Source organism: Lingula anatina, chromosome 6, assembly GCF_051362555.1.
Source record: "Lingula anatina isolate TDL-2025a chromosome 6, LinAna3.0, whole genome shotgun sequence".
NCBI lineage: Eukaryota > Metazoa > Brachiopoda > Lingulata > Lingulida > Lingulidae > Lingula > Lingula anatina.
In genome coordinates this window covers 17,381,777-17,400,406 of record NC_141772.1, presented here as the reverse complement: position 1 = coordinate 17,400,406, position 18,630 = coordinate 17,381,777, and the positions used below count along the sequence as shown (strand labels likewise).

The following is an 18,630-nucleotide window of genomic DNA, read 5'->3' as shown; positions in this document are numbered from 1 at the left end:
TCTTCGGGAAAGCGACTTCTAAGTGCGGTTTCCCGAGAGGTTTTTGCATTTCCCGGGCATTTCCATTGATTTACCGGACGGGAAAGTAAGATTTGACATAGATTTCCCGAGCTCGCAATAGCTTTCCCACGGGAAAGCGGGAAAGCAACATTTCGACCCCTGACTGACTGGGAGTGTAATTAGAAAATCTGGGAGTATAGAAGCAATGAGGTCCAATGGACGGAGACGTAGCCAGAGGGGGAGGGACTGGGATGGGGGATATGCCCCGCTTCTGTGGGTGGGGGTTTGGGGGTCCTCCCCCAAGAAAATTTGTATTTTTAGGGGCCATTTGGTGCATTCTGGTGACATTTGGATATTAAATTTAACAAAATTTGGCCCTTGAATTGTGCCCCCCCCCCCCAGAAAATTTAATCAAATTTAATAAATTCAATGAATAATTGTAATGGCAGAAGCTTTTTGTCTGTACATTTGACAGCTTCACTGCCTTGTGTTATTATTATTATTATTATTATTATTATTATTATTATTATTATCTATTTATTTATTTTTCATTTGAAACTTTAATTTAATTTAAGTGTGAAAAATGAGAAGTGTACTTTTTAAAAAGAATAAGTATTTAATTCTTTAAATGACAAGAAATTCAGAGTGCTGCTACTATTTCAGGATTTGACATCTGCCTTGACCCGGAAGATCACCCTGAAGACCCCCCTAGTGTCTTCTCCTATGGACACTGTCACTGAGGCCAGGATGGCCATTGCTATGGCAGTAAGTTGCATTGAGCTCATATCATAAGCTATGGTTTAAGACATAAAGAGGGATTGTTAGCACAAAATACTCTGTGTGACAGATTGGTATTGTGGTCTTTTTTTCCTGCATATGCAAGAAAGCCAGCAGGTAGTTGTGATCAAATTATCAAATGCTAATTATTTCTTATAATTTAAAGTGTTTCACTCCCAAGGTTTCAAATTACTGTGATAAGAAAGGTTATCTGTTAATACCACTAATAGCATGTATTATTAACAGTTTAAGTAAGTGGCTATTATAAACAAAAACAGGAACTTGGATTATTTATCACCAATAATCAGGGCTAGACACTAACTTTTATGAGCACCTGTCCTTCGGACAGGTGCTCATAAATTTGACCTGTCCGATTTTCAATCCAACCTGTCCACAAAACCAATAATTTTTTTCTATTCATACGTTTGAACTTTGTCAATTTATATTGGTGGTCACACATTTAAATTAATGTATATATTACCAAAACATTCAATCATATGAGCCCCGAAAATGCACCTTAAAGTGAATCTATGTTCAGATTAAAATTTGTTTTTTTCATACTTGTGAACTCCTGAAGATTTAATCTTGCATTTAAGTCTGATAATTCACATCAGGGCTTCTCCTAGGATTTGGGGTACAGGGTCTACTAATTGTAAGTCTGCAATTTGATAACAGATTCACATGAAGTTAAACCAAAGCTAAAAAAAAACCCTGAGTGGGAAGTGGGGAGGGGGTACAGTACTGTTAAATTAATTTTATTAAAATATTCAAAATTTATAATATTTGAATAAATTTCAATGAAAATTAAAGAAATTTTATAATACTTTTCTTATATTTATGTTAACAATTTAACTTTTTAAGGGGTTATCACGTGTTTGATTTTTTAAACATATATGAACTAAATAAAATCAGTATAAAAAAGTTCCCCTTCTTTTTATTAAAATTCTCATATTTGTTATTACTAATTTCTTCCTTACATCAATATCACACTGGTATATGAGAGCAATGTTAATTTATCATATTCCAGCACTAAATTTTAAACTGTAAATAACAGAGGTGATGCTAGAGTCATTAAAAAAAACATCATACAAAATTTCAGGTTATATTTTGGCAAATAAACAACATTTCAACAAGATATTCAGTCCCAAAGATTTCACTTTCTATAGTGAGCAGATAGCATACAACGTGTTTGATTGACAGGCAGTTTGTTGCCTTGACAACGAACTAGATATAGCCAGTTCATCCAGTCCAATCTGGCTCCAGCACAGTACTTGCACGCTCGGCTGTCACCTTGATTGGATAGTAAACGATTGTCGTAAAATCGCTAAATGATATTAAAACCGGGTGCATAAACTTGAAAACCACCTACAACAACCTTGGACTGCCACATTAATCCAATACAATGCAAACATAAACTATAACAAGTGGTTAAAGCCTTTAAACCGAATGTCGTAAAGTCCCCATATACCTCCATAGAGACAATAAAATAGAATGAGCTTCTGAAACAAACCTGATCCAGTTCCAACAGAATAATCGAAATAAAATACTGCCGGGCATCGGAGCGGCCTAAAACTTGGCACGCTTACCGCTAATACTGCAGGCTACATCATTCCGTCGCTCGTTTGTAAATTCCGTGCATGGCATACGCACAATCAAACCGTAAAAAACAAATTCTCGGGGTGTCGTTGGCCAGGTCCACTCTAACCTACCATTACGAAAAAGAAGCCATGCCATTGGACAATGCGACCTCTGCGGTTACGTCATTTCCTGAATTGGATTGTTGCGTGGACCTAGCCAACGACACCCCGAGAATTTGTTTTTTACGGTTTGATTGTGCGTATGCCATGCACGGAATTTACAAACGAGCGACGGGATGATGTAGCCTGCAGTATTAGCGGTAAGCGTGGCAAGTTTTAGGCCGCTCCGATGCCCGGCAGTATTTTATTTCGATTATTCTGTTGGAACTGGATCAGGTTTGTTTCAGAAGCTCATTCTATTTTATTGTCTCTATGGAGGTATATGAGGACTTTACGACATTCGGTTTAAAGGCTTTAACCACTTGTTATAGTTTATGTTTGCATTGTATTGGATTAATGTGGTAGTCCAAGGTTGTTGTAGGTGGTTTTCAAGTTTATGCACCCGGTTTTAATATCATTTAGCGATTTTACGACAATCGTTTACTATCCAATCAAGGTGACAGCCGAGCGTGAGTACTTGTGTAGATTCTGTTTATGGAAGTGTCTTTATTACTAAACCACGTAAATTTTTAACTAAATAAATGTTCAGTAGTGAACCTGATATGTGAATAAATTTTGTCTGCTGAAGTTCTGGAGGGTGTTCACTTTCATAATTTGGCGGTAAGTTTGCTCAGACTTCGTTTTGCGACTGCATGTGTTTTGTGCCAAAAGTAGGTCACTCTTTTTCAATGTCGTCTAGGAAGAGGCAAAAAGACGTTAGTATGCAACAAAAAATGATTTTTAAAAGATTTTTGCTCCAAATTTCTCATAAAGCATGACCTGTCCGTCGGACAGCCAACCCTGCAACTTCACCTGTCCGAACTGAATTTTTACCTGTCCCGGACAGGCGGACAGGCGCTAATGTCGAGCCCTGCAATAAACAGGTTTCTATCTTGAGGTGAGATAGAATTCGGCATAAGATATAACTTCTTACCTATGCAAGATTTTACCAAAATATTGGCATGGGAGTGGAGAAGGGTACAATCTACAAACCTGTGCCCTCATTAAGGATTAAATGTTTTTCTGAGGGAGATTGGTACTCCTAATTACAGATGAATTGTTTTTTATTGAACAAGGCATTATTTTGCTTTTTAATAATGAAATATGAACTAAGGCTTACTTGAAGTTCTTACTTACTTGATTATTTAGAACTTCAGAGTATAAGTATAATGGCTGGCATGGATTTAAAGGCACTCAGTAGTGTCATTACATTTGCATTTTTGCCTGTGGGTGCTCAGATAAAGGAGATATTTAAGAAACCAGTTCTGCATTTTTACCCCCAAATCATAATTGTCATGTCAGCAGTAAAATGACATTGTGTAAATGAAAAGTAATCAAGTCAGTGGACATCAAAACATGTATTTTAAGGCAATAATGTGGGAGTTTTTGTCTAACCTTGTAGTATCTTTGGCTTTTTTCAGAATATAAGTTATCATACTAGCAGGATCGATCTATCCTGTGGCATATCACCAAGACCGAGTCACTGTAATCAGCTTTATTGTGTAGCACGCCCTCTCTAAAGCACTTGGAGAAAGGCGGGTAGACTTTGTGGTACATCATGTTGTTCATGTTGCTTTGTAAGGCGACATACCAGACAATAAAGCTATGCCTTAGTGAGAATCTCTGCTGAGATAGATCGATCCTGCTAGTACAGTAACTTCTATTCTGAACACAGCCCTTAAAAATTTCATTTATCTGACGTGTGTAACTTTGTTACATCTGATCAAAAAGTGAAAGTGAGATTAAAAGAAAAAAAAATAGTTAAAAGGTACCTTCACAGACTTGTTACCCGAAGTTTAACAAGAATGGATTTAAAAAGTTCTCAGCTGACATATACCATCACTGACACAGTTGTGAGACCTGGACAAAAATTGACTATGAATAGAATTAAAGCAATGAAGATGTGTTTTTTCTTAAAAGAAGAATGCTAAAATCAGCTGGATTAGCCACTTATAAATTAATATAGATATTCTGTTAAAATATGGGGTTCAAGCTGCATTTATTTTAATATTTTAAATTTTTAATACAAATAATCAGAAAACAGTGGTTTCAGTTTTTAGCACAGATCCTGTTCCAGTTCAAAGGTCTGAATGTCCACAATAACAGATACTGTAGTGTATGATGTGTAGTGTGTTGTCATTGCAGTTTTATTGGGTTACGTATTTCCTTTGTAGCTTACTGGAGGCGTAGGGATCATTCACCACAATTGCACTCCAGAATTTCAGGCAAATGAAGTTAGACTAGTGAAGGTAAGTAAAATGGGAACATGCTTTTTATAACTTTTGGTAGATACTGTTACAGAAGTGAAATAATGCATGGACACAAAGTGTCCTTTTTCTTGTCATAAGTGATAAGTAGGAACAGTGAAGCATACTTCTTTGGGACTGCGTCTTTCAGCTTCTCAACCTTGTTTGAAACTTTTCCTATATGTCTTGTTCCTGTTGTACTCTTTAAAGCAATACTGGCCCAAAATTGAGAAAAAAAGTTTAGATCTTCAAAGATGTTCCTACCATGGGCACTGCATGCTTTTGAAAATTAATGGACATTTCGTATGATTTTAAAGTTAGACTCCTATTTTAATTCATTTCAACAAGTCAATTTTTCATTTTATTTAATACATTTAACAACTTGTATTCATTTATATGACTAGTTGTATAATCAACCTTTTGAAGTTGCCAGTGAGCATTGTTGTTATTATTATTATTATTATTATTATTATTATTATTTAACATTTTTAAAGTAAAATTGATAAAATTATTTAGATTTTTCACCCCCATCATACCTGGAAAATGTTGCTTTTAATGTTTTTTATTTTTGTCTGTGTTTGAGCAATATTTGATGTCTAATTTTGATTTTAAAATATAGGCCACGTTAAAATAGATTCTTTATGATAAAATTGAGGATTGTCAGATGTTCAAAGTCTGTTGATTATTATATTTTTTTGGGTCGGACATACATGAAAGTACATATGCTGATGTCAAATGACTGTAATTGTGCTATATATATTTTTAGTGTTATATATTTTGAGAAATCAATTTACTGAAAATTTGTGCCCAGTTGAATGGTGAAACCTGCAGAATTGATTCTATGATTTGGTCACATTTCAGAAATACAAGCAGGGATTTATAGTAGACCCAGTAGTGATGGGCCCAGACAACACAGTGGCTGATGTGTGGAAAGAGAAGGAAAAATATGGCTTCTCTGGCTTCCCTATTACAGAAAACGGCAGAATGGGTGGGCGGCTGGTAGGACTGGTGACACAGAGAGATATTGACTTCCTCCCCCCAGAAAAGTATGACAGACCTGTTAAAGAGGTATGAAAGTGGGATAAGAAAAATATTTCAAGAAAATGATTTTTATGATCTGCTTGTGTTACTTAACCTTTTTTATTCGAATTATCTTTGAGAAGTCAGAATTTGTATATAGGCCTTCATTTATGTTGTAATTGTGACCTTCATTCTTAGCCCCATCAATATGGAAATAAACACCATGATTATAGTGTGAAATTATTTTAGAAAAATTATTAAAGAAAAAGAGAATGTACATCCTGTCATAATGTCAGTCGAAAATTTGTAGGAAATTGTGACCTTTTTTTTTTAAATTCATGATTATACTAGCATTTGAATGGTTTATTTAATCATACAGTATGAGTGACCTTTAACCTTTCACCCACAGGTCATGACCTCCCTAGAGAACCTGGTGACAGCCACAGCGGGGGTCACTTTGTCAGAGGCCAACAAAATACTGCAAGAAAGCAGAAAAGGTAAGTTTGATAATAATAGTAATCATTAATAACAAATAAGCATTTGCTTGTAGACTGTGATGTCATGAAAAACTTGTGGAAACAAATCAAAAACTGGATTAGGGAAGAAAAGGGAGCCAATGTTCATATTTGATTTTATTCTCGTAGACAATGAAAAAAATATTATTTCTCAGATAAAATACTACTTGAGAAAAAAATGGAGTTCATCTGTCCTTCAGGGACATTGAATGCTTTCTTTACTGGAAAATAATACTGTACTTTTCTATGTGTGCATTTTTTTCATACATGAAAATACTGAATATACAGTAGTTTTATGGCAGTGTGTGTGTGTGTGTGAGAGAGAGAGAGAGAGAGAGAGAGAAAGAGAGAGAGAAGTGAATTGACATTGTATTGTACATTGTAATTATTATTTCTTAAGTTTAATAAATAATAATAATAATAATAATAATAACTGGTATAGATTGAGTACTCATGTTAACATTTCCACTTGTACAGAATATTTATTTCATTCAAGGCAAGCTCCCCATTGTAAATGAGAATGGTGAACTGGTTGCTCTGATGGCCAGGACAGATTTAAAAAAGAGGAGAGAATTCCCTGTAGCATCCATGGATGACAAGTAAGTAGTTTGCACAGATGTTTTGTAAATGCAGATTCTCATTGCAGTGGTCACATTTAGAGTAACAGATTTAGATATGGCCCCTGTTTCCAAAAAAAAAAAAAAAATCTCAAGTCAGTTTTGTGGCTTAAATCTTTGTCATCTATGTTACAAAGACTGTGTGTGACTAAGTTGTTTCACAAATAATATAAAAGGCAGCTTACCTCATTTTATCTTAGCAATCATATCTAAGTCTCTACTGGAGCTGCCTACACTCTGAGTTAGTGAGCAAAGCTCAACTAAAATTTAGTAAATAAGAGCAAAATCAGTAGAAGTTTTGATAGTACAAAATTGACTAAGGTAATTCTGGATGCTCTGTTTGAACATCCTGATAACACCTCAGATCAGGTTTAAACTATCTTCAGACAAACAAACCTGTGAGCCATCTGCATTGATGAAAATAAAATTTTTCAATAAAATAATGTTAAACAGTGTTTATAATCTGCCATAAAACATTGATAGATTTATTTGATAAGAAGGTAATATTTTCATCTATAGATAATGTGCAGTTTTTTTTAATTTTTCTATTATAGATGTAAAGTGAATATGTTAAAGTCATAATAACTCTTTGTATGAGACCTATATTTCACAATAAAAACATTGTGAATAACTCATAGAAATATAATATATTCTGTTTTACCACAAAAACAGCAGTTATAGCTTTTATTCTGATATTTGAACTTGTCTTTAGACCACGTGACCTCCATTGATGTCTATACTCTGTTAAAATCTCTTAAGAGATTTTAACAAAAAACCAAACTTTTTAGAAAAAAACCAGGGACTAACTTTGAATGTAAAAATGGATTCATTAACCATTGGTAAGCATGGGAAAATTGTTGTTTACTCCAGGAAAATTCATTTTTTGGCCGAAACGAAGAGTTATTATTGCTTTAAGTATATTAAGTCAAAAATCACTAATTTTGGCATAACCATGTCATTCCGTCACCATAACCTTGGTTGTAGTTACACATCATACAGAGTTTTGATATCATATTGTAACCAAAATTGAATTTCAATAAAAGTAATCTGTTATGAAGACCACATTTTTTTCTTTTTTGTCTTTCCCCAGAAAGCAGTTGTTGGTCGGTGCAGCTATCAGTACTCATGAAGAGGACAGGACACGACTGGACCTCCTTGTCCAGGCTGGAGTTGACGTAGTTGTGCTGGTTAGTGGATTCATTTCCATCAGAAATTATTTTGTTTAAAGTCAACTAGATTTCCAATTACATTTAATGAAAAACCTTTTTATAGAATGTTCAAGTGAAATCTGAACCATGATAGGCAAAACATAAAATTAAGCACGGCTATCACATTGACATTTTGACAAATAATTGTACCACTGGGGGATCTTTGGATTGGTCTGGAACTGCCCTGTTCAGCCCCCTCAAGACCTGGATGTTGGGAACTAGTCTCCTGTATCACTCTTCTTCAAATACTACAAAGACCCATGCCTTCATGTTATGGAATTAGGACACCTGTTAGATTGTGGGATTGGATATGTTGTTAGAATGCTTCAAAATTAAATGTGAAATATCTCCCAAACTGAGGAAAATGTGGAAACAGTTTGTATAGTAGTGTTAATGTAACTGCTTCTATCAGATTTGACATTTTTATGTGTGTTCATTTGAAATGGTTTGAAGAAGGCATATTACATTTGAAGTCAATCTGCAATGATCTACAAAGGATATTGCTCTTAAAATCCTGGGTCCAGTTTCATCAACACTGGATAGCGCTATCCTATGGACAACATTATCCATTGGATAAAATTGTTAGCCTCTGGACTGCTATCCTGTGTTTAAAGTAATATTTCCTTAATGCTAGACAAATATTTTTGTTTCTAATGTTGCTATCCAGTGGTTAAAAATGACTGCTTTCTTCAGGACAACTGCCCATAGCATAGCAGATTTATACAGTGGACATTATTATCCATAAGATAGCGCTATCCAGTGTTGATGAAACTGGGCCCAGGTTGATGTTTACTTACGTCATGTTATGTGTATATATAGATAAAGTACAATATGAATATTTTTTTAAAGAAAGACATAACCATAAAAGCCACTATATTGGTATGGTACGGTCATCAATAAGTATTTGGGTTTCCAATGATTACATTAAATTTGCTTTGTGTTCTAGGATTCTTCACAGGGCAACTCCATATTCCAGATCAACATGATAAGATACATAAAAGGCAACTATCCAGAGCTACAGATCATTGGAGGAAATGGTATGATGCTTTGATACACAGGATTTTATTGTTTCCTGTTTAATTGTGCTTGGGTTGTTTATAGATTATTTGTACCAGCTGCATGTGTGCTGGAGATACCTGGGTTTTAGCCTGTTTTAGCCTGCACTTACTGCTACTCCTTAAAAATGATGGACTTCTTCCTTGTTCTTTAAGACCACAAAATGTCAATTTGCCCTGAGAGGTTTAAGGGTCTGTCAGTGCATTTTCAGATGCCTTAGGCATTGTGCAAGACAACTTCGTCAAATAAAAATTCAAATTTGGATGTGAAATGTCTCAGGAATCATATACTATAGATTGAACTTGAAATCAGTGTCATCATAGAGATGTTCAATTCAGACCTCAGGTTTAGTATTTGAACTACTTCTCTGGACTGGTCAGAGTGTTTTTTATTTTCATTCTGGTAATTTATGTAAATTTTGGTAGAAATTGTTTCTGCCGGTTTTTTATGTACAGACACAGATGTGTCTGTACATATAGCCATCATCTGCGTCTGTCGTCGCCGTCGTCGCCGTGCACTTTTACCGATAACACGATAAGTGGAAAACCATTTTACCTTTTGACTTGAAACTTGCAGAACTGATGAATATTCATAATACGCAGGTCAAGTTCGAAAATCAGCATGATCGGGTCACTTTTAGGGAATTTATGCTGTTTTTTCACTTTTTTCAGCATATATGCAGCACCGATAACACGATAAGTGGAAAACCATTTTACCTTTTGCCTTGAAACTTACAGAACTGATGAATATTCATAATACGCAGGTTAAGTTCGAAAATCAGCATGATCGGGTCACTTTTAGGGAATTTATGCTGTTTTTTCACTTTTTTCAGCATATATGCAGCACCGATAACACGATAAGTGGAAAACCATTTTACCTTTTGACTTGAAACTTACAGAACTGATGAATATTCATAATACGCAGGTCAAGTTCGAAAATCAGCATGATTGGGCCATTTTTAGGGAATTTATGCTGTTTTTTCACTATTTTCAATATAAATACAACACTGATAACACAATATAAGAAAAATGGATTGGCCAATTGTAATCATACTCACAGGAGTGGTCAATCTTACTAAAACGCAGGTTGAGTTCCAAAAAAAGCATAATCAGGCCATTATTTTAGAAGTTATACTGTTTTTCACATTTCCTCAGATTCAATTATTAGGCATGTTAACAGTCTCATTATTTAACTAATAAGATGCCTAAAAGTGTTTGTTTGATATTTCCTGCATCTTTACAACATTGTTAGTTGATTATGTAAAAAACATGGTAAACTTGTTATCATGTATTGTGTAATAAAGTGTCAAAAATGGGAATAATCTCATATCATTGCAGTTTGTCAGATTCAATCATCCACTATGTTCAGAATCTCAGAATGGAGGAAATTGGACATTTAACACTGTTCTATTGATACTTTTCCCATCTCATCAATTTTCTTAGTTGGTCATATAAAATGGCAGTAAAATGTTTATTTTGTTTTATGTTAAAAAAGTGTTAAAAATGGAAATAAACCCATTTCAGAACAGTGCTGTCTTGTTTACATTTTGGCATTTTCAAGGCGTGACTTTGAAGTTCCATGGGCCTGAAGACCTTTGCTAGTCACATTTTCTGAATATCTGTGAAACAAATATTTTATAATTAAAAATTGATGGTCATTAAGCTGTTAAACATTATGTAATATTGCATCAAAATTTGAAGAAACCCCTATTTTGGGCACTGCTTCCATGATGACCATTTAAGGAAAATCATGTCACTTACTGTTCTCAAACTTACAGGAAAGAAACATGGGACTAAAATACAGCTTCAGTAGGCAATGCAGTCTGTTTGGTATTTTTATTTATTTATTTATTTATTTTGGCAGTTAAACAGTTTTTTGTGAAAATTTAATTTTTCACATATTGGCATTTTCAAGGTGTGACTTTAAAGTTCCATGATCTTGAAGACTTTTGCTTGTCACATTTTCTGAATGTCCATGTTACTAATATTTTATTAATAACATTTGATTGTCATTATGCTGTTAAACATTATGTAATGTTGCATCAAAATTGAAGAAACCCCTATTTTGGGCACTGCTCCTATGATGACCATTTAAGGGAAATCATGTCACTTACTGTTCTCAAACTTACAAGAAAGAAACATGGGTCTAACATACAGCTTCAATAGGCAATGCAGTCAGTTTGGTAAATTTTTCTGGCAATTTAACAGTTTTTTGTGAAAATTTAATTTTTCACTTATTTGCATCTTTATTTTCTGTTCTTTGTCTGTACATTTGACAGCTTTGCTGCCTTGTTAGGAACTATTTTTTTGTTTGTTTGTGTTATGTTTAATATACTGGGAGCTTTATTTCCTAGAAATCTAGGTTCAGTTTATCCATGGATATTCTCATTGTTTAACTTCTGTCAGGTTAGTCTTTTGCACAACAGTGTTAATTCAACATGTATTGTGTGTCACTTTTGTATTACTCTCTTTGGGGACATTTCCTGTGCATTGAGATTCACACTGATAGCTGGATAACCTCATAGGGATTCTAGCACATTTTCTATAAATTAATGATATCACACTGCCCACAGCCTCATTTTAGACTACCTCTGATGATTTCTATTTAATGTTGATCTAAAAATGCATCTGCTTGGTCAAAATGTTTGTACAGACCCAGGAGGCAGGTACACCTTGCTGACACTCTGGTTTTAAGATAAAACAGTTTGGTTTATATTGTGTGAAATGATAGATTAAGTATGGTGGTGTGATTTTTGTTTGTCATGGAACAGAAGTGTGGGAAAACTGCTCAACCTACTTTCCAGCGGTGAAGGTCGAGTTAGCAGGCGTACCACGTGACTGTCCCAATTTAACAAGTCACTGCATCGGAAGATGCAAAGAAAAACTTTTTAGCACATAAGAGGGATAAAAAGCAGAAGGAAGTATGACACAAAACTAGCATGAATAAAAGTAGGATCATAATAGAGAGGGCAGTGGCATTTCAACAGAGGTAAATAAGACGTTTAACATTTGGAAACCTTGCACTTACACAACGTCAAATGATGCAATGGCCATGCTGGTTAGGAAACCCTAATAGTATTTGTAGTGAAAAGTGCGCGCGTTTTCGAAGACAGCAGAGCATAAAACTGAATGCGAAGAACGCACAAAAAACGAAGTTAAAATCGCATTTTGACGAATAATATACACATCTAATGGTGATGATTATTTAAGATAAACAATTTTAGACACCACTCTTATATCATTTTAAGAGCTTGTCCACGAGAGAACCAGCCCAGGGTGGCAAGGTGGGGGTCAGCGGATTTCAACCACATTTGTTGTATGGAGACATATTGGGAAGTTATTCATGATTTAAGAAGGAATCCCAAATATATCCTTTCTTAGGAGAATTACAGCCTATTATAGGTTGTGGCTTATGTAGCCTCTTTGAGACTCCATTTTTACCTTGGAAAAATAATGATATATTTTGTGTAAATTAAACAAAAATGGAGAAAACTAAAAAATATTAGACCTTACAAACATTGAAAACAATTATTTGGCTTGCCACAGATATATGTAGAATTCAGATAAGACCCTGCTTGGGGGAGCCACACCCATTTATAACACCCCTCCCCCCTAAGTCCAATTTTGACACTACCATCTTTAATTGCATATATCTCCATCTTCACAGGGTTTACAGCTTTAAAACTGCATGAATATTTTAGGCAGATATGGATCATTTCAAATCAAGTTTCAAAAGTTACTGCTGTATTAAAACAGGTACTGAAAAATACCCCCAAAGTTGGCCATTTTTAAGGCAAAAAATCGTGGTGAATTCATTCAAGTCTATGTAGACAATGGGTTTGATTAATTTATTATATACCATTTTGCTCTACAATGATGTTACTAAATTAATAGGGCTGGTGAGCATGGAAAGAGGATGTATTCTAATGAATATCAGGTCAGTGGGTCATAGGTCAAGGTCACTGGGCTTCAGTTTTGTAAATTGCCATATATGGACTTTTTAATTTCTGAGGAGAAAAAGTTTAGAGGAAATAAATCTTAGATTCTATTACCTTGGATATGCACTGGCAATTAACTTAAGAGTTTACATGATAATTTTCATAGTCTTTAAAAATATCATCAATCTGGTGAATACAAATTAAAATCATAGTTTAATAACGAATTTCTTTTTGGTCCAATATTTATCATAGATTTATCATGTAGCAGATCAGAATATGCCATAGTATTTATGAGAGCAAAGCCAGATGGGATCTTTTTAATTTTCAAGAGTTTTTTTTCATCCACACTATTTATAAGCATACAGTAACTAAAATTATTCAAATTAGTTTATTTTTGTCTCAGATGAACAATTACAAAAAATACCACAAAATTATGATACAGCAATACATGCAAAGCAGTGCAACATTAGTTGTGATCATTACAAACTATATCATAATGTAGCAAAAGAAGATAAGTTTCTATTCAAAAAGCAAAACTAACACAACTGCAAAATATATCCTGGTGTTATGAAACATCTTTGCAGTTTTATATCAAACATTGCAGCCCAGATGGCCTGTTTCTTGTGCCTTTCTAAACTCCTTCAGTAAAAACTCCTTTACTTTATTTGAATATAGTTTCAAAGGTTTAGATGACTCAACCATTGTGTAACTCAGTGAGATATTCAAGAGGTTGTGAGTTTTCTCAGAGCTGATGTGCTTGTTTGTCTTTAGTCAGATTGTTGGCTCACTTGTTGGCCCCTTTATTTGATCAAAAGCTGTTTTTTGGCACATTTCATTACTGTGGTCTAAAAAAAAAAAAGGACCTGTTAATTACTCTTCAGACTTCAGGGACAAGAAAAAATTTTGTTTGTGATCTTGCTCGGTATATACCCAGTTGGCACAGTGGCCTCAGGAAAACCCAAATTAACTTTAACATCAGTATCACTTATATTAAAACTGCTCAAGGAAGAGAGACACCTTTTCTCATGTTGTAGGAATTAAGAAAGCCAAATTGTTGTAATTGGACACTCCAGTCCACGCAGGTTTGGAAGATGTCTGTCTAGCTGGATGGAGAAAAATGGCAGAAAAAGAGCACCCCTTCACTCCATCTGCAGAAACTAGGGCCTCATGCATCTCCTCAGCATTTGTTATATTGTGGCTTTCATTTCCATATACATGCCTTTCTACATCATCCGTCATTTCCACACTAGTCAGTTGGTCAGTGACATTTTCAGTTTCTGCAAGGCTTTGGACTCTTTTGCTGACCATAAGATTACTTTGTATCAAATAACACTTCTCAAATATGCCTGAAATATAAATATAGCTTACTACAGACACATGAAAACACTTAATTATCTCAAAGTTAATTGATGCATTGATGAAACATAATTTATTATCCCATTTGTCCATGTTTAATAAATAAGACATGGTTTCGAATATAAATTATGATGAGCCTAGCAATTTTGCCAAGACCAGCCCTAGCTTCAATCCAATTTCAATTGTTACTCTTAAATTTATTTTACCCAAATACCCTTAAACCTACATAAATGCCCACACAAATATAGCTTAAAAGATAGAATTATCACAGGTCCTTAGGCTGCAATTTCATTACAAGTATTTGAAAGGGTTCATTTTTCTTTAAAAAAAGGACCGTTTACCATAAAAAACTGCACCTAGATCACTTTCCTGAGTTAACTTTTTTCTGGCTTTGGGCCTGTATTAAAATATAAACAAAAACTCGTTGCTTACCTGAACCAAGTGGCACCAGTAAATGGCTTTTTGTCTCCACTGACATCTGCGAGTTAATCCCATGACATATTTCGTAATAGGCTCGTTTTTTCCTGTGTGGATGGTTTCCAGCACAAACCAAGCCCATATCTCTGTGCTGGTCACATGGTGTAACTCATTAATTTCTTCCAAAGATACTTGAAAATGTCCAACTCGGTCATCGGAGACAAAATAATCCACATCTGATAAGAATCAGTTTGCTTTCGTAACTCACGCTGTTTTGCTTCACGTAAACGCGACAAAGAAGACTGCTGATATCTCTGTTGCAATTTTTCAATACACTACATGTTTTTTCATATCTGTAGGCAGAGTATAAACCACATGATACGGTAATGTGCCAAGCATTTCGACGGGCCCAGTCAATCCGACCACAAAAATTATTTTATAAAATTAATTTTTCTGGGCTCAAACATTTAGTCAAAATCATGCGACAGGATTTTTTTCTTGTTCCGATTGTTCGACCACATCGTCGGCAAGACTCGGTACATTTTCAAGCTAGTGAAATAGATGCTGCATGCCTCGGCCCTTTGTCAATTGTTGTTCTTTCAATAGCTCTCGTCAATGAGGAAGAAACAATTAATTGAAGATCTAATCTGGAAGCATGACGTACCTGTCATTTCTTTTGTCCCCGATGACAACAATAGTGCTTATAGACATACAAATTGTGCTAATTAAGCAGACTTGCCCTCGCTGACTGATTCATCACGCCCGTAACTGGGGAGGGGGGGGGGGTTAAAAAAAAAGGTCTATTATGGATGAAACCAAGTATCGACAGTGGGTAGAATACGTGGTAAACACCTTCATAAAGACCATATACTAGTATTATAATAGCGTTTGCTGGCAATAAAAAAGTTTGGGAAGAATAAGCAATTTATTTTCAAGTTCGATTGAAATATATATGCAGATGGGGAAACGTTCTTGAAGTCAACACCGCAAGATCTCACATTTACTACAATCGACCGAAAGATCAGCGGGATCGACCGCCCAGACTTCTTGGCGCCAAATACCACGCGCTGTCAAAATCTGACGAACACGTGTAGCTGTTCACCTACATGGATAACTGATTTGTCAACAATAAAAATGACGTCTTCCTTAACTCCATGGGAGCTTCATAGAGAGTTCCACTGGGTATTTACGTTACCTGTGAGTCACTTTCTATTTCCCCAGGTGCATGAAATGTTGATAATATTTAGCGTAATCCACGAAAAACTCCATTCCTGTGACCCCCCCTCCCCCAAAATGGAACCGTCTTCATTAACATGTGGTTTGCGCTATGCTAGATCAGACCGGACAAGACCAGTCTTTCTTTTCTGCATGTTCTCAATTCTCACGTCAAATTATAAAAGCACCTGTTTTGTGAAAATTATGGCAATTAAATGCTTTTTTACGTTCGGGTTGTATCAGTGGGGTTTTCAATATGCACCGTGGTTTGTGCACAGCGAGAGCATATAAGTAAGAAAATCGGAAGAGTGCCAGCAAGATACTGTATGTCTATCGGCACAGGTAGGCTTCGTATTTTGCCTTTTCCCAATATGTTTTAATATGACATGCTTTTTAAATAAAATACTTAAAAGTAATTTGAAGTTACACTGATTTTCGTTTGAGCACCAGTTGGTATTCTTTGATACGGGTGATTGAATTTTCTTCGGAAGTACTAGTACGTACGTCTACGCCTCGACGCTGAGCAAGCCTTGCGGGTTGAAAACAACTGATCTCAGACTGGTAAAAAAAAATTCAATTCGGTTGATTTCAGTTGTCATATTAAAATTCAAATAGGACGTACGTAGATCACATAACTAGTTTAAGTCCACTAAAGCTACCGGTTTCAAATATAAATGACCGGCCTTTGTTTACAACACCTGTCTCCGGGGAAATACTCGTCCCACTTGTGAAGCGCATCATGAAAATGATCGTAGGTGAGGGAAATATATAATCAGAAATTATAATTGTCGTCTTTTTTAATGTTAAGTAATGTTAGCACATACATTGTATTGTACACAGCAAAATAAGATTTCAGAAGAAGGATAAAACATGCCTGAAATACGTGTTAGGCGAAAATTGCGGCTTATCTTGCGTAACACTTCCGGTAAAATGCAATGCTTCCGGAAAGATGGACGTTTTGGCAGATGCCCCTAACAATCCGACGATATCAAAGGTTTCCAATTGCTGTATTTTAATCAATTCGACCAAACTGACATTTCCATGAAATTAATTAATTAATCTTGGTCGAATTGTTTGGCATATTACCGTATACGACTTCCTTGAGGAAGATTTGCAAAGAAACAGTCTGCGATTTCTGCCATGTTAGATAATGACGTTGTGTTGTTCTGACGTTAGTACATTAGTTTCACATGATTTTAAAATGCGTTAGATGCTTGTTTTAACCAGAAAAAAAGAGAAAATAGGTTAAATGACACTAAAAAAGGTCAACTTACAGTGTTTTAGACCATTTGTTGACTTGAAAGAGATAGCTGAAGTTGAGTGCACCGATATATGTGTCCGGATATAATATGAAAAATTGAGAAATTAGGTCATGTTCTATCTGTTACAACGGACAAGTTGTAGAACAGCAGTAAGTTTTGATTTCATGTATAATTAGATTAATGAGTTATCTGTTAGTCCTGAACACTCTTTACCCCAAAGACCTGTGAAGATGAAGATATTGTCAAAATTAGAAGGGGGGTGTTCAAAGCATGTGGTTCGTAGCCCTGAGAAAAACGTTTGGTTTGTTACCATGGAAACAAAGAGAGTGAAAAAGTGTATGTCATTTTAATCCCCATATCTTTAGGTTATAATATATCACCAAACTAAATCATTTAGTGACACCTGTATAAACTGTAAGGCCAATCAATATAACCCTGTTTTTCAGATGAATTTTTGGTTGATAAACCCCCCAAATTTTCACTGGCCATATCTCTGTAAGTAGGGATTTGTTTCAGGAAATATTGCAGCCTCAGATATTGTTCATATAAAGGTTCAAACCCACCAAATATGGTGTAAATCCGTTCACCCCCGCCTTGCCGCATTTTCTACATTTGGTCTGGTTTTCTCGTGGACACACACTTAACAACTATGATAGCACCCTCCCTCAGATTGTATGCCGCTGTAAAGGAAAAGATGACTTGCTTTTTCAGTATTAATGAAATTTCCACATTACCTAATACATACTCATTAAACTGTGGTGTTTCTAGTTGTGACAGCAGCCCAGGCCAAGAACTTGATTGATGCTGGTGTTGATGCTCTCAGAGTTGGAATGGGAAGCGGCTCCATATGTATCACGCAAGAAGGTAGATATCTTACAGATGCTTCAATGTCAGCTTAAGTTTTGACAGTAAACAATCTGTTTCTTTCAATTAATTCATCTTGAGGCTGTGAAACAAAATAAGCCATTTAGGTGTTTTAAATTCCACTTAAATTCCAAATATATATTATGATCCAGGGAATGCATTAACCCTGACTATTTCAGTGATGGCTGTGGGCCGTCCCCAAGGTACTGCTGTTTACAAGGTTGCAGAGTATGCACGAAGGTTTGGCATTCCAGTGATAGCAGATGGTGGAATACAGTCTGTGGGCCATATTCTAAAGGCTTTAGCTTTAGGAGCATCTACAGGTAAGCTTGTCTTAATACACATAATACTGAACAAACTTAAAAGGACACAAAAGAGGATTTTCGCGCCAAAATTGATTTATC

At 35.3% G+C, this 18,630-nt stretch overlaps 2 protein-coding genes across 4 annotated transcripts in view; one reads left to right on the top strand and one right to left on the bottom strand.

The window, feature by feature from the left end:
• LOC106182068 (inosine-5'-monophosphate dehydrogenase 2) overlaps positions 1-18,630 on the top strand; it is a 43,705-nt gene that overhangs the window by 8,857 nt on the left and 16,218 nt on the right. For all 3 annotated transcript variants that reach the window (XM_013566698.2, XM_087016310.1, XM_087016311.1), the window contains exons 5-13: positions 664-765; positions 4,688-4,762; positions 5,621-5,827; positions 6,189-6,276; positions 6,791-6,893; positions 8,002-8,098; positions 9,066-9,156; positions 18,131-18,226; positions 18,406-18,549. In XM_013566698.2, coding sequence (XP_013422152.2) covers positions 664-765; positions 4,688-4,762; positions 5,621-5,827; positions 6,189-6,276; positions 6,791-6,893; positions 8,002-8,098; positions 9,066-9,156; positions 18,131-18,226; positions 18,406-18,549 — 1,003 coding nt within the window. The remainder of the gene's footprint in view (positions 1-663; positions 766-4,687; positions 4,763-5,620; positions 5,828-6,188; positions 6,277-6,790; positions 6,894-8,001; positions 8,099-9,065; positions 9,157-18,130; positions 18,227-18,405; positions 18,550-18,630) is intronic.
• LOC106161141 (uncharacterized) lies at positions 13,987-15,343 on the bottom strand. The gene is made up of 2 exons (XM_087016312.1): positions 14,901-15,343; positions 13,987-14,458 (listed from the first exon to the last, which is right to left on the bottom strand). Exons 1-2 carry the CDS (start codon positions 15,025-15,027, stop codon positions 14,136-14,138), a joined length of 450 nt encoding a protein of 149 aa, XP_086872438.1. The 5' UTR covers positions 15,028-15,343; the 3' UTR covers positions 13,987-14,135.

Bases quoted from the DNA above. Each gene is read 5' to 3' on its own strand.
- LOC106161141 (XM_087016312.1), bottom strand. From the start codon at position 15,027: ATGGGCTTGGTTTGTGCTGGAAACCATCCACACAGGAAAAAACGAGCC. The intron at 14,459-14,900 runs GTAAGCAACGAG...TTTATATTTCAG, and splicing joins ACTGGTGCCACTTGGTTCAG to GCATATTTGAGAAGTGTTAT.